Genomic DNA, 16,722 nt, shown 5'->3' with positions numbered 1-16,722 from the left:
AAACACAAAGGAATACTTTATTATTATTAGATAAGGGAGACATGGTTGGCAATAAAATACGGGCGAAGGAGAAGACTAAGATTTTGGATGTCCACAAGTGTAATACATGCCAACGGTGGGATATGGCTGCCAGAAACCTAATGTAATATTAAGTAGCATTAATTAAAATATTATTCAGGAAGATAATAATCCAACTCTGTACTCATCAGAGCACATGTGAAATAATGCATTCAATTCTGGGCCTTAGAACTCCTGCTTATGGCCCTGAGGGAATGAATAGCTTGTATCAGACTAATCCTCCTGCAGAGAAAAACTCTAAAACCTCCTGAAAATACAGACAGCAACTGTTTAAGTGCACTGGAGACAAGACAGGCAGCACTGGAGAAGGCAGAATTCTGTAGGGGAGGGAGGCATAATAAGATGGGCTTACCTTATACATCTATTTTCTCCCTTAGGGCATTTCCAGATTTCCCACAGGGGATAAAAGCTAGTCAGAAAGCAGTCACTTTGGATGGAAACCTGCAGTCTTACCAGTTAAGGAAACACAGAAACAGAATTTGTGGCTGCCACATTAGCTGAGAAGGAAGGAAAAAAATCCAGACAGAGAATCACAGACTGCATATATACCATGCTCAAAACTCTGGTGATGCCTGCATTCGACATGTGTGAGATGGCTTTTAAGTAACCTGGCTGGTAACTAAAAGAGAAGACAGAGTTTGGAATTTGAGTTTTGTGTTTAGTTCTGTTTGTCCAGAATCAATAACAACTAATCATCAAAGAATTCCTTTATGTGAATGGTTGGCAACAAAAATGGTGCTAAATTAAATAATCAGTGTTAAATAACTTTTTGAATCTCATTATTTATCCTGGAAAAACTGTATTGACTTTTGTACTGATGATGCAAAAAACAATAGTGGGTCAAAATGCTGCTGCCTTAGCATTAATCAAGATAGCTGCACCAAACTGAACTAGTTGTCACTGCATTCTTCATGGCCACATACTCAGTTTAAAAAACTTTAAAAATAAAAAAGCTGGTTTCACTTAAGATTGCTCATGATGAAGCAAATTATTAGTTTTTTAAATCGTGGCCTTTGAGTACACATCTTTTTAGTATTCTGTGTGATAAACATTCATCGATTAAATTCACTGCCTTATATGGGTGAGGTGATGGTACCCCAAAACAATTACAATAATAACATCAAAGATCTCTGATCACAGATTGGCATAACAAATACAAAAATAATGAAAAACTTGGAAATATCGCAAGAATAATCAAAATGTGACACAGACACAAAGTGAGCAAATGTTGTTGAAAAAATAGTGTTCATAGACTTCCTCAATGCAGGGTTGCCAAAAACCATTAATTTATTTAAAAAAAAACATAATATATGTGAAGCACAATAAAGAAAATACAATAAAACAAGATATGCCTGTATTTTCTAAATGAACCATGCATGATGTTACAAGATGGTAAAACATCTATTCAAAGTGCAATACAGACCAATGGATTTTAATATAAAAATATGAAAAGTTCATCAATATGGTTTTGTATTCCACATTGCAAATAACCTTTAAGAAATTACTACTTGTCAAATTTTGGTGTAGTATAAAAGAAGAATATCCACAATTTTCTGAAAAGGCTATTAAAATATTCCCTTCTTTTCCAACTTTATATATCTGTGTGATGGTGGATTTTCTTCATATACTTCAATCAGACTAATATAAAAAAACATACTGGAAGCAGAAATGAGAATCTAGTAATTTTCTATTAAACCAAATATGAAGCCAAAAATGTAAAGCAATGCAACTATTCCCATTAAATTTATTTTTGTTTTGGAAGATTTGGTTTTTTTAACCCAAATGTTATTTATATTATGAAAAATGATTTTATTATTTTCAAACAAATTTTTAAAAATTTTCTGTTTGAATTTCTAATACCATAAGTATCAACAGGTATGACCCAAATAAACAAAAGCTCTTTGAGAGCTCTCAATTTTTAAAAGGAATCTTAAGACAAAAATTTTGAGAACCATTGTACCACACATATAATGAAACAGGAAAATGCGAAAATACAATCAAAGGGCAACCTTGAAATAACCTAAATTTTAGAACTAGCACACAAAGATTTTAAAGCAGCTATTTTAAGTATGATCAAGGATGTAAAGGAAAAGATATCTGCAATGATTACACAGATAAGAAATCTCAGCTGAGAAATTAAAATTATAGAAAGAACCAAATGTAAATCTAGAACTGAAACATATAAAATCAAAAATAAGAAATTCTCTAGATGGTTTTAACAGCAAATTAAAAATTATAAAGGAGTCAGTGACCTGATGGTAGACCAACAGAAATTACCCAATCTGAAGAACAGAGGGAAAAATGATGAAAAAGAATGAACAGAACTTCCATAACCTGTGGAAGAATATAAAGATATTTAAAATATGTGTAACTGGAGTCCCAGCATAAAAGTACTGAAAGATATGTGGCTCACTATTCTGTAAATGTTGAATATGTGGACTGCTGTCTGTTTCCGTACATAAAGTTTTACTGAAATACAGCCACATTCATTCATTTACTGATCTGTCTATGGCTAAGTTTGCTATACAACAGTAGAGTTAAATAGTTACAAGAGACATTCTATGACCCATAAAACAAAAAGTATTCGCTTTATTACTCTTTACAGATAAAGTCTGCTGACCCCTGGTCTAAATACTCTTCATGCCCTTACTGAATTTCTTGGTCTAGTTATTCTATCAATTACTAGGATTGCCATAGATGAGGTCTTGCTTTTTATACATTCTGACAGTCTCTGCTCTTTGATTAGAGCATTTAAATCACATTTGTCTCTTTACTGCTTTTAAGAACTTTTTTATCAATCCTTAATCGATTTGATTATGATGTGCCTTGCAGTTTCTGTCATGTTTACTGTTCTTGGGGTTTGCTGAGCTTCTGAGATCTGTGGGTTTACAGACTTCATCAAATTTAAAACTTTTATGGTCGTTATTTCCTCAAAGAGTTTTGCTGTTCCAATCATACATATAGCAGGCCTGTTAAAGTTGTCCCACAGCTCAACAATGCTCTATTTTTTTTTCCTGTGTGTGTATGTGTGTTTTTCTCTCTGTCACTTCAGATAGTTTTGCTATCATATCCTCAAAGTTCACTAACATTTATTCCTGCAGTGTCTAATGGCAAAATATACACTCTTTTCAAGTGCATATGTTCACCAAGATAGGGCATTTGTTAGGCCATTAAAATAAATCTCAATAAAGTTTAAGACTGAAATATTAAGGAGATATTCTCCAAAATTAAATTAGAAATCAATAATTGAAAGCTTTCTAGGGAAAAAACCCCACAAATATTTAGAAATTAAATATTTCTAATTTTATAAATTAGAAAATATTTTTTACATAAAAGATAAAAATACAATATATCAAAATTTGTGGGATGCAGCTTAAGTAGTGCTTAAGAGGGAAATTTATATATTTAATATTTATATTTAAAAATAAACAATACATGGGGTGCCTGGGTGGCTCAGTCAGTTAAGCATCCGACTTCAGCTCAGGCCATGATCTCACAGTTCATGGGTTCAAGCCCCACATCGGGCTCTGCAGCCTATTTCGGATTCTGTGTCTCCCTCTTTCTCTGCACTTCCCCCACTCATGCTCTGCCTCTCTCTCCTTCAAAAATAAATACACATCAAATTTAAAAAAATTTAAAAATAAACAATAGAGGGGCACTTGGCTGACCTAGTCAAAAAAGCATGTAAGCCCTACGCTGGGTATAGAGATTACATACATACATACGTACGTAAGTAAGTAAACAAACAGACTTTTTACAAAATTTTAAAAATAAACAATACAAAGTTGATGAAGTAAAGTTCTACTTTAGGAGCAAGGTAAACCCAAAGTAATCACAAGGGAGAAAATTAAGAGAGAAAAAAATCGATTAAAAATAAAAAAAAAAAAGAAAATGAAAACAATTAACAAAGCCAAAAATTGGTTCATAAAAATTGGTATAGCTGCTATGAAAAACAATTTGGCAGATCCTCCAAAGTTTAAACATAGAGTTACCATATGATCCAGCAATTCCAGCCCTAGATACACATTCAAGAAAAATTAAAATACAGGTCCACACAAAAACTTACACATGAATGTTCATATCTGCGCTATTCATAATAGTCAAAATGTAAAAACAACCCAAATGTCCATCAAATTATGAATGGATAAATAAAAGGTGGCATATCCACATAATGGGATACTATTAACAATAAAAAGTAATACTATCACATAGATAAACCTTAAAAACATTATGCTAAATGAAAATAAAAAACATAAAAGACCACGTATTATATAATTCTATTAACATGAAATATCCAGAATAGGCAAATAAATCCACATAGACAGAAAGTAGAATGTTAGTTGCCTTGGCCTGGGGGAGTTGGAGAAAAAAACAAAAACAAAAACAAAACTCCTATGCAGTTTCTTTTGGGGGCGATGAAAATGTTCCAAAACTAACTGAGGTAATGGTTGTATAACTGTGACTGTACTAAAAGCCACTGAATTAAACATTTAATCAAATGAATTGTATGGTATATGAATTATACCTCAATAAAGCTGTTATTCTAAAATAGTTGGATCAATGAGATTTAAAAAAACATTTTTTTTAATGTTTATTTATTTATTTTGAGAGGGAGAGCATGTTCATGGGTTAGCAGGGGAGGGGCAGAGAGAAAGGGAGAGAAACAATCCTAAGCAGGCTCCACACTGTCAGCAGAGAGCACTACGTGGAGCTTGATCTCACAAACTGAGAGATCATGACCTGAGCTGAAATCAAGGGTTGGATACTTAACCAACTGAGTCACCTACACAACCCTTAAAAATTTTTTAGAAACTTTTCACTAGACTGATGAAGAGAAGGTGAACAAAAAAGAGAAGACACAAATTACAACTGCAGAAATTAAAGAGGACCTATCACTCCAGAAGATCTTATAGACAATAAAAAGCAATTAGAGCAGTATCATAAACACCTTTATCTAATACATTTGACCACTTAGAAGAATAGGGCCAATTCCTTGAAACATATCACTTAGTCAAACAGACTCAAAATAAAATCGAAAATCTCAATAGCCCTAAAACCATTAAAGAAATTGAGTCAACTCTCAAATACTCCACCAAAGAAAACTCCGGGCCAAAATGACATCACTACTGAATTCTATCACATTTAAGACAAAACAAAGCAAATACAATCTTACACAAACTCATTCAGAAAATAGAGCAGGAGGGAACATCTTTCAACTCATTTTATGAAGCCAGCATCACGAGGATACCAAAATTAGACAAGTATTTTCATTTTTTTTAGACAAGTATTTTTAAAAAAGAAAGTTGCAGATTATTTTGATCAAGACAGACCCCAAAATCCTCAACAAAATACTGGTCAATCAAAACCAGCAATATATTAAAAAGATAACCTATCACAGGGCACCTGGGTGGCTCAGTCAGTTGAGTGTCTGACTTCAGCTCAGGTCATGATCTCACTGTTTGTGGGTTCGAGACCCGCATTGGGCTCTGTGCTGACAGCTCGGAGCCTGGAGCCTGCTTTGGATTCTGTGTCTCCCTCTCTCTCTGCCCCTCCCCGGCTCACGCACATGCTCTCTCGCTCTCTCTCACTCTCTCTCATAAAATAAACATTAAAAAAAATTTTTTTTAAAAGATAACCTATCATGATCAAATAGGGTTTATCACTATAATTCAAAGTGATTTAACTTTCAGATTTAACTTTCAAAAATCAAAAATGTAACTCATCATATTAACAAAATAAAGTAGGAAAAAACATGATCATTTCAGTAAGTGTAGAAAAACGTTTGACAAAATACAACCACCATTCATGGTAACAACTCTCAACAAATTGGGAATAGTAGGGAAGTTCCTCAACTTGATACCATTAAGAAAATAAACAGGCAAGCCACACTTTGGGAGAAAATATTTGCAAAATATATCTGACAAGAAGGTTATACAATTACATAATATAACTATATATATAAATATATATAATATCAACATCTCAGTAACAAAAGACAAGCAATTCAATAAAAAAGGGCCAAAGAGTTAAATGGACACTTCTTAAGGAAGACATGTGAATCCCCAAAACACAACAATGTTCATCATGATTAGATATCAGGCAAATGCAAATTAAAACCACAATAAGGTACCACTGCACATGCACTTGAACAGCTAAAACACCAAATGTTGGTAGGTAAAAATGAAGAGCAACTGGAACCCAAATACATTGTTGGTAGGAATGTAAAACTGCACTTTGGGAAGAAATGATCCAGAAAGGGGTGTCAGAGTCCAAGCAAAGTGGGAAGAGTATCTATATAGAAGGACTCTTCAGTGCAGAGTGTCAGAGCCTGAGCAGGGCAAGGAGGGCATCTGTGCAGGGTAGGATATTGGGAGGGTCCAGGTTTTTTACAGTGGGGTAAGGGCATTACAAAAGATAAAGGGAGAGAACTGGAATTGACTCTGTGGTATTAGACTGGAATTGGCAATATCAAAGTGAACTACAGTTTTCTTTTTTTTAATTCATTTTGAGAGAGACAGAGCTCCCAAGTGAGCAGGGGAGGGGCAGAGAGAGAGGGAGAGAGAGAATCGCAAGCAGCCTCCACACTGTCAGCACACAGCCCAATGTGGGGCTTGAACTCACAAACCATGAGATCATGACCTGAGCCAAAATCAAGAGTCAAAATCAATGCTTAACTGACTGAGCCACCCAGTTGCCCTTACACTTTTCAATATATAGAGACTGATTCAGAAATACAGATGTAAATGTGTACTGTATGTAATTATGAATGTGTGTTTGCCTACACATACACAGTTATATACATTCCCTAGATTTTTTCACTGAGAGGTCTTGGGATAACAACATCCCAATAGCAATGAATGCAACTAGCATCCAGATGTTGCCTACAAAATACTATTCTTCGCTAAAGGGCACCAAGACTCTTTGGAGAAAAGACGAATTCCAGGCTGGGATAGGAAAAGTACAAAATGAGCCTGGAACATATTGTTCTGTTAGAAAGTAAGAAAGGGCTCAAAGAATGATGGGAACAGGTCAAAAAAGACACAGGAGCCACCATCTCAAAGAGGCTCTCACTGGCCAAATGTGGGTCAATGTATACAATAATGACAGAGGTGGGGCTCGAACTCACAAACCATGAGATCATGACCTAAGGTGAAACCAAGAGTTGGACACTTAACTGACTGAGCTACTCAGGTACCCCATGAAAGACACTGGAATTTGAATAAAAACTTAAGAAAATATCTGAAAGACAATGCTGGATTTAAGAACTGCAAAGCACATTACTGAGACCAAGAAATCCACAGACCTTGTGAGGAGGACACGTTCACCATGGTAATAGCTAACTGCCTAGATACACTGAATAGAACATAAATCACTGACATAGTTATTCAGTAAATTATACATATATATAAAGTGGACAAATATAAACACATACACATACACACACTTTTTATCTCCATAGAATTTTGGATGGCATATTTTATTGCAATACTTACTGGTGCTACTATTTTTCCTGTCTGTCCAACTTGCATATCATTGGGAACAAAGCCAGCATCAACAGCAGCACGAGAAGCACCAACTAAATGGGGAAAAACATATTTGTCATTTTTTTAAGATCCTATTCCACTGGTTGGGATATTCACTAATAAGTGTATTAGAAAGACACCGACAAGTACAATCAGAATTTCATTTTATAAAGGCCTTGTTTAAAAAAAAAATCCTCCTGTCACTGGTCAAAAATTCTAAAATGAAGTGCTAGTGCATTTTACACACAAAACTTCAAGAAATGCCTTCTACTTATACCCAAGGATTTAAGATTTTAAATTTGGCTGAAGTCTTCTGCTTGCTTTATCAAAAAGACATTCAGGCATTCATAAAACATACATTATAATCTGTTTGGCATGCCATTATATAATGGTCCTTTATGCAATAAGTTCAAATTTTTTTTTTAAGATTTTTAAAGTTTATTTATTTATTTTTTGAGAGAGAGTGAGCATGTGCACACACGAGTTGGGGAGGGGAGGAGGGAGAATCCCAAGCAGGCTCCGTGCTGTCAGACACATAACCAACTGAGCCACCCAAATGCCTCAATAACTTCACAACTTTTCCTTTTCTTTAAAATTTTTTTTTTAATGTTTATCCATTTTCGAGAGAGAGACAGAGACAGAGCACGAGCGGGAGAGGGGCAGAGAGAGAGGGAGAGGCACAGAATCCGAAGCAGGCTCCAGGCTCTGAGCTGTCAGCACAGAGCCCGATGCGGTGCTTGAACTCGTGAACCGCAAGATCATGACCTGAGCCGAAGTCTGACGCCCAACCTACCGAGCCACCCAGGCACCCTGACAACTTCACAACTTTTGAAGAAAGGTACTATATCATTATTTCCTATGATCAGAAAAAGACAAGTTACGTATAACACAAGATAAGTTTTAACCAATATCTGCTATCTAAAAAAAAAAAAATGAGAAGTTAACTAGCCTTCTATCCTCCTTCATCAGGAGTCAATAAGGAGCCCTGTACTTGGGAATAAGGTCACCCCTCCCACAGTAGGGGTTGAATGACCCTCCGATCCTCTTCATCTTCATCTACAGAGGACAAGAGGAAGTCACAAATAGTACTCTTCACTACCTCCTAATGCTCAGTCTCAACAACACTACCTAGATCAGTGATGACTGATCACATCCTGCCCTTTACTTGCATCGGTCACTACAACAAGCCCCAGACTCAAAGGTTATCCTTCATAATCCACACACTAATCTCCATAATGCCCTAAATACGTCCTAATCTTCACCCATCTTCCTATTTGTCTAGATGCTCCCTGAGGACAATGATTCCCCTGCAATCCTCTCCAGCAGAGTCATCTGCCACCAACTTCATACCACTGGGCCTATAGGCGGGCACCTCATTGACACCCTCAGAAAGTTTTCCCTCCTTCCTCCTTAAAAGCCTTCAGCTTTGAATCTCATGTCATCATAATCACCCACGTATTGCTGTGTCATCTATCAACCACTAGGTCAATCTCCTTCATTTCTCAATGATTTTTAGCTTCTGGGTCATTGTCACTTTCTCCAATACTAGTCTTAATTCTCGAAGATTTTAATACCTGGCTTCTTGGTTCCTTAAACAACTCTCCTGCAGTCATCTCTGTCCTCAGCCACACCCATGGTCATATCCCCCAAACTTTCAATTACCAATCCCCTGACAATTTCCAATGTCTCTCTGTGACCTACTCTTTCCAGCTGACTCACTTCATACCCAACTCCAACAATCCTCTGACCTCACTGGGATCTACATTTCTATTCACTGTCCCTCTCTCCCACTGTGTTTGCTCTTCTTTACCCTAGCTTAAATTCTACGATCAATGACTCTAATCACTTAGTTGCATACGCCTGCAATTTCCTTGCCTTCCTCTTAAATCATCACACCCAACTGGAAAAAGCTCCATCTCTGGTTAATTGATTAAACAACCTCCCTTACCTTTTCCATACCTGTCCCCCTGTAGTTCAGCATAACTGGAGAAAAACACCAACACCAAGCTGTGCTAACTGGCTTTTACTTTAAATAAATAGGCCTTAATTCTCTCACTCTTTCCTAAACTATAATTTCATAGTTTTCCTTCTCTCATTAAACTTCCAATACTCTTTAACATCATCACTCTCAGCTGATGAGCTTGCTTCTTATTTCACTGAAAAAACTGAAATAATCACAAGCAAACTTTCACATGCTCCAACTAACATACACCCATGAACTTGAAGCTGTGACCAATATTTTTTGTGGCCTACTTAAGGACATCACTGCAGCAACTCTCCCCTCCCTCTGCTATATGATTAATTTTTCCCTCTCAACTGGAGCATTCCCATCAGCACAGAAGCATGCTATTATTTGTCCCCTCTTTATAACACCCTTGTTGGCCCCCCCCCCCCCCGCAAATAATGTTCATTTTGCTGTTCTCCTATACAGCAAAATTTCTCTAAAGAGCTGTCTGTACTCAGGGCTCCTGGGTGGCATAGTTGATTGGGCATCTGACTTTAGCTGGGGTCATGATCTCACAGTTTGTGAGTTCAAGCCCTGCATCAGGCTCTGTGCTGACAGCTCGGAACCTGGAGCCTGCTTCAGATTCTGTGTCTCCGTCTCTCTCTGTCCCTCCCCCACTCTTACTTTGTCTCACTGTCTCTCAAAATTAATAAATGTAAACAAAAAATTAAAAGAAAACCTCTCTCTCATAATATATATCCAATCTGTCAGGAAATCCCAGTGGTTCTTTACCTTCAACTATATATCCCAAAACTATTTCTCCCCACATCCATTGCTACTAACCTTATCCAAACCACACATGTCTCTCACCTGATTGAAACAGCCTAATTGATCTCCCTGTTAATGCACTTATTTCCCTATACTCTGTGCTCAAAACTGTAGCTAGATGTGACTCAAAACAGATCATGTGACTCTTCTCAAATCTTTCAATGGTTTCCCATTTCATCCAGAGAAAAACAATCTCTTTACAAAGGCATGGTCTGGTCTATTACCCCCAATCTTGTCTCTTAACTACTCTTCCTTTTTGCACTTCCCATTCCAGCCACACTGGCCTCCCTACTATTCATCACACAGACCAGACATGCTTCTGCCTTAGTCAGGCCCTTTGTTACTTTACTGGTCCCTCTACCTGAAACACTCTCTCTTTCAGATCTCATGGCTTGCTTCCTCACATCCATCAAACCTTTGTTCAGATGTCTCCTTCTTAAGGCTTCCTCTGACCACCTTATTTAAAACTGAAACCCTCCCTCTCCAAACTCCTCCTCCTCATCCTTTTCATAGCGTTTACTACCCTTAATTTAATATACTATTTACTAATTTATTTTGTTTAGTGTCTGTGGTAGGCAGAAAAACAGCCCCTCCAAAGATATATTCACTTTCTAATCCCCAGAATCTGTGAGTATTAACAAACATGGCAGCAGATATGATATAAAGTTAAGGATCTTAGGAGAGGGTGCCTACCCTGAATTATCTAGGTGGTCTCTAAATGTCTTCACATGTATCCCTCATTAGAGAGATACAGAAGGAGATGTGAGACAGATACACAGAGGAGAAGGTGATATAAAGACTGAGGCAGAGATTGGAGTGATGCAGCCACATGCCTAGAAATGTCAGGGAAACCTCTAGACACAGAAATAAACAGATTGCTCCCAGAGTGTGGTCCTGCCAACACCATGATTTCAACACACTTCACACTTCTGGCCTCTAGAACTGTGAGAGCACAATTTTCTGTTGTTTTAAGCCACCAAGTTTACAGCAATTTGTTACAGCAGCCACAGGAACCTAATACAAAGTCCAGTCTCACCCAATACAAACATAACTTTGCTTATTTTACTCACTGTTATTTCCCTAGCTCCTAAAATCATGCCTGACATATGGCAGACACTCAATAAATATTTCTTCAATTAAAGAATAAGTGAATGAAACACCCTCAAATAACACCATCTGATCATAAAGAGTCAATATCATGCCTTTATTCAGACAAAGCCATTACGGTTTCTGTGAGTACATATATAAATATATACTCATATAAAAGCATAGGGAAAACCTAGAAAGTTATACACAAAACCCTTAAATAAGGAAAGACAGAATGGAAACTTTTTATAAAAAAGAATATATTCATGTAATAGTTCTATAATTAAAAACTAAAATATTGTCAATTTTCTGACTTTTCAAAAGACATTCCATTCTGATCAGTACATTTTTAATACGTACTAGCTTTTCTATAAATGGTTAACTACAATTCTTTTTTAGATGTTTATTTTTGAGAAAGAGAGAGAAACAGAGTGAGAGCAGGGGAGGGATAGAGAGAGGGGAAACACAGAATCTGAAGCAGGCTCCAGGCTCCATGCTGTTAGCACAGAGCCTGATGTGGCACCCAAACCCACAAACTGCGAGATCATGACCTGAGCCAAATTCGGACTCTCAACCGACTGAGCCACCCAGGCGCCCCTGGTTAACTACAATTTTTAGATAATGTTAACTTCTATTTTTAGGAGAGGTTTGTATTAGACGACCAATAAAGAGAAAAACAAGGACATTCCTGAATCAGAAGTAGACACTAAAGCTGACATTAAAAAAAATTTTTTTTAATAGAAAAAATACAAAGATTTGGCAAATATAAGAGTGTGACATAAATAATTAAAAAGCATAAGGATACCATCTCCACAATGAATGCTACTTGGAGACTAAGAAAAACCATTTCAGAGAGAAAAGTCAAAACCAGAGAAAGCAAAATAATTTGCAGCCTTGAATGACCTCTGTATAAATGAAATAATAAGGAAAAAATATATCCAACAAAAAAAGAATATTTTTCTACCAAAGAAAATAACCTTACCTGCAGCATGTAGTTGATCTGCCAAATCATACAACAACTTAAAGTTCTCTCCATTCTTCAAACCCCGGCCTTGTTGAAAACAGATGGGGGAAAAAAAATTTAACTAAACCTAAACTCCATTCCATAAAGAATACACAAACTCCATTCTATACAGCTACAGAGATGACTTGTGCCATGCTCCCCCTGGTGCCAGAGATACAGATGTGCAATAAAGAGCCCAAAGTGGGTTATCAAGCTCATGATTTCATTTTAATTGCTAAAATGGGAATAATACTTGCAACTTACCAACTTGTTACATTTGGAAAAAAAAAAACAAACCCTATGCTCCTCTAAAATGAATACTAATAAAATCAAAGTATTTTAAAATCAAAGTATCTTTTAAAATTAATACATTACAATAATCTACTTACCACCAGATATCACTACTCTGGCCCCAGTTAGCTCTGGTCGATCACTTTTTGTTAATTTCTGGTCAAGCCATTCTGATATCCCTACTGGGGAAGTACTTGATGCTGTATATATTGATACAGATAACAAAACAATGACCACGAGTTAAAGTTCAATAATAGTAATTTTTAAGATAAACAAAGAATTAATTCCATGAAATTGAAGTTTGTTAGTTACTGTGAATTTTTTGTGTTCATTTCATTCTCTGGGATTTTTGGAAAGAATTAAAGGGACTGGGTTCTAGCTTTTACCTTATCAGCTACACGACTTTTGAAAAGTCATTTACTTCGCTGAGTCTACTACAGAACTGGAATGACCCTCTCTTTATGGGGTTCAAATAAGATACTGTATACAGTAAAGAGTAACACCCTCTAAATATTTACTTTTTTTTTAATTTTTTTTTAATGTTTATTTATTTTTGAGGCAGAGACACAGAGTGTACAGGGGAGGAGCACAGAGAGAGGGAGACAGAGAATCTGAAACAGGCTCCAGCCTCTGAGCTGTCAGCACAAAGCCCAACACGGGGCTCGAACCCATGAACCGTGAGATCATGACCTGAGCTGAAGTCGGAAGCCTAACTGACTGAGCCACCCAAGCGCCCCTAAACATTTACTTTTAATTACATCCTTCCATTACACTGAACCTCTCAAGTACTATAATAGGAAATGGAGAGAAAAGTAAAAAATCCTAACATCAACATAACAGATTAATCTTAATGGACCTTTTCTCTCACCCCTCTGATCTACAAAAACAACTATACTAGTACCAAAAATGATATGAAAAAGGCACGTTACTTTTGTATAAGCTTGGGAATATTACTTAGACTGAGCTCTCAGACACTGTGTATTAGAAATCTAACCAGAGGCCATCTCTTACTCTAATATAATCCATGAACTAAAAGAAAAACAAGAAACAAAACAAATACAAACTTCAAATGAACACTCACCCTTTTCTGAACTGGCACTACCTCCACTTGTTGCTGCAGCTTCAAAAGATGTTCCTCGGACAGAAAACACCTTCACTTTTTCATCACACTTCACTGTACATAAAGCATTTCCTGAAATACACAATTTATTTTTAAAAAAACACTCATGAAAGACATGTATTCCTTAGAGGTTAAGAATTTACTTCATGAAAACAGGGAAGAAATAACTGTGGACCAATTGTTTTCTACCTCTACTAAGTGCAGGGAAAAGGATCATAACACTGAAAAACCGATCAGTGGATATTTGTATAACCTTGGATGTTTTTAAAAGAAGGACAAGTTCTGACCTGCCTGGAAGTAAGGAACTGGAATAGACTAGGCAGCCACCCTAATAAGGCATGGTCTTCCTAAAAGAAATATAAACAAAAGCTTCCTTCTCCAAAAACAATCTGTAACTCAACAACATTAGCTGCAACAACTTAAGACTGAAGCCACTATGCATGCTAAGAGAGGAAAATAAATGAAAATATGATAGGGTATTAAAGAACAAGAGGTGTGATATGCCAGGATTTTAAAAGAATTTAAGACATTTCTTATGGATTAGCAATCACGTAAGAGTGACCTAAACTTGACCAATATTTCCCCTCAAACTACTAAAGACGAAAGATCTAATTTGAGAACTGACCATTAAATTGAAACACAGAACTTCAATCAGAAAGAACAAAGAGTTCATTGCTTTCTCTAGCCCCACTAGAGACCAGAGTGCTTAGAAGATCAATCAACGAGAGACACTGAAATGAATTTCTTAATGCAGATGGAAATGGAATAAAAGCAGCAAAGATTAAGAATACTATTTTTTTTTAAATGGAAAAGTTTTGCTTCTCCAGGTGCCACTTACAAAATGTACTGAACAGTGAATCTAATCTTTATTGATGATTGGAAAAATCTCATCACTCTGTAAACTGTAAACTGAATAACCAGGCAGGAAAGAAAAGTGCTCTGGATCTATCAAACAGAATGAAATGTCATGGTCTAGTATCAATTCTAAGATTAAGGTTTTTCTCAGAAACCTTTAAGATGGTCCATTTAAAGCAAAGGTATGGCTTGTTTTAAATCCTATCTTCATACTGGAGAGGATGTGGAGAAACAGGAACGCTCTTGCACTCTTGGTGGGAATGCAAATTGGTGCAACCATTCTGGAAAACAGTGTGGAAGTTCCTTAAAAAATTAAAAATAGAACTACCCTATGACCCAGCAATAACACTGCTGGGAATTTACCCAAGGGATGCAAGAGTGCTGATGCATAGGGGCATATGTACCCCAATGTTTATAGCAGCACTTTCAACAATAGCCAAAGTATGGTAAGAACCTAAATGTCCATCAACTGATGAATGGATAAAGAAGACGTGGTTTATACATACAATGGACTACTACTTGACAATGAGAAAGAATGAAATATGGCCATTTGCAGCAACATGGATGGAACTGGAGGGTATTATGCTAAGTGAAGTAAGTAAGTCAGAGAAAGACAGATACCTTACGTTTTCACTCATATGCGGATCTTGAGAAACTTAACAGAAGACCATGGGGGAGGGGAAGGGGGAAAAAAGTTACAAACAGAGAGGGAAGCAAACCATAAAAGACTCTTAAATACAGATAACAAACTGAGGGTTGATGGGGGGTAGGGGAGGGGGCAAGTGGGTGATGGGCATTGACGAGGGCACTTGTTGGGATGAGCACTGGGTGTTGTATGGAAACCAATTGAACAATAAATAATACTTTTAAAAAATCAAATAAATAAATAAATAAATAAATAAATAAAATCCTATCTTCAAATTAATTTCTGCTTTTAAAATTCACCAAAAGTTATTATGTTGATTAATTATTTTCCTTGGGTACTCACCTGCATAAATAGTTCTCACAAATGTGTCAGGTGATTTGATTGCAATGATATCAGAAATTGGAGCAACATCAAGTTTGGCTGCTATTCTGGGCAAAAGGTTCTAAAAGCAAAATAAGCAGTGAATTACACACATACATACTTATGGATGGCTATCAACTATCAACAATAACATTCTCTAAATGCATATTCTGTAGAAGTTTTAATTCAAGTATTTCATATTTCATATGCATCTTTAGACATACTACAACTTCAAGTACAACTTTTTGGATAGTCTTTATGATTAAGTAAGAGTCTTCCTCAAAAAATTAAAAATAGATCTACCCTGTGACCCAGGAATAGCACTGCTAGGAATTTATCCAAGGGATACAGGAGTGCTGATGCATAGGGGCACTTGTGCCCCAATGTTTACAGCAGCACTCTCAACAATAGCCAAATTATGGAAAGAGCCTAAATGTCCATCAACTGATGAATGGATAAAGAAATTGTAGTTTATATACTACAATGGAATACTACTTGGCAATGAGAAAGAATGAAATATGGCCTTTTGTAGCAATGTGGATGGAACTGGAGAGTGTTATGCTAAGTGAAATAAGTCATACAGAGAAAGACAGATACCATATGTTTTCACTCTTATGTGGATCCTGAGAAATTTAACAGAAGACCATGGGGAAGGGGAAGAGAAAAAAAAAGTTAGAGAGGGAGGGAGCCAAACCATAAGAGACTTAAAAAAACTGAGAATAAACTGAGGGTTGATGGAGGGGTGGGAGGGAGGGGCAAGTGGGTGATGGGCATTGAGGAAGGCACCTGTTGGGATGAGCACTGGGTGTTGTATGGAAACCAATTTGACAATAAATTTCATATTAAAAAAAAAGATTAAGTAAGAGTCTACCATTACTCTAACTACATTAAGAGTTTTATGAGTTTTACAGTAATAAACCACCTTAACCTAGTAAGTTGAATTGTAAGATATGATATTCACTTTAAATTTTTTTTTTTTTTCTCAAT

General features: G+C 36.4%; 1 protein-coding gene across 3 annotated transcripts in view; it reads right to left on the bottom strand.

Moving 5' to 3' along the window:
• ETFA (electron transfer flavoprotein subunit alpha) overlaps positions 1-16,722 on the bottom strand; it is a 76,816-nt gene that overhangs the window by 36,224 nt on the left and 23,870 nt on the right. For all 3 annotated transcript variants that reach the window (XM_025918883.2, XM_025918885.2, XM_086711290.1), the window contains exons 5-9: positions 15,718-15,817; positions 13,836-13,946; positions 12,853-12,954; positions 12,443-12,511; positions 7,572-7,654 (exon numbers count right to left, since the gene is read on the bottom strand). In XM_025918883.2, coding sequence (XP_025774668.1) covers positions 7,572-7,654; positions 12,443-12,511; positions 12,853-12,954; positions 13,836-13,946; positions 15,718-15,817 — 465 coding nt within the window. The remainder of the gene's footprint in view (positions 1-7,571; positions 7,655-12,442; positions 12,512-12,852; positions 12,955-13,835; positions 13,947-15,717; positions 15,818-16,722) is intronic.

This window comes from Puma concolor, chromosome B3 (genome assembly GCF_028749965.1).
Source record: "Puma concolor isolate L17-30 chromosome B3, mPumCon1.1.hap2, whole genome shotgun sequence".
NCBI classification, from domain to species: Eukaryota; Metazoa; Chordata; class Mammalia; order Carnivora; family Felidae; genus Puma; species Puma concolor.
Note: the sequence above shows the minus strand (reverse complement) of the source record. Positions and strands in the feature narration are given on the sequence as shown.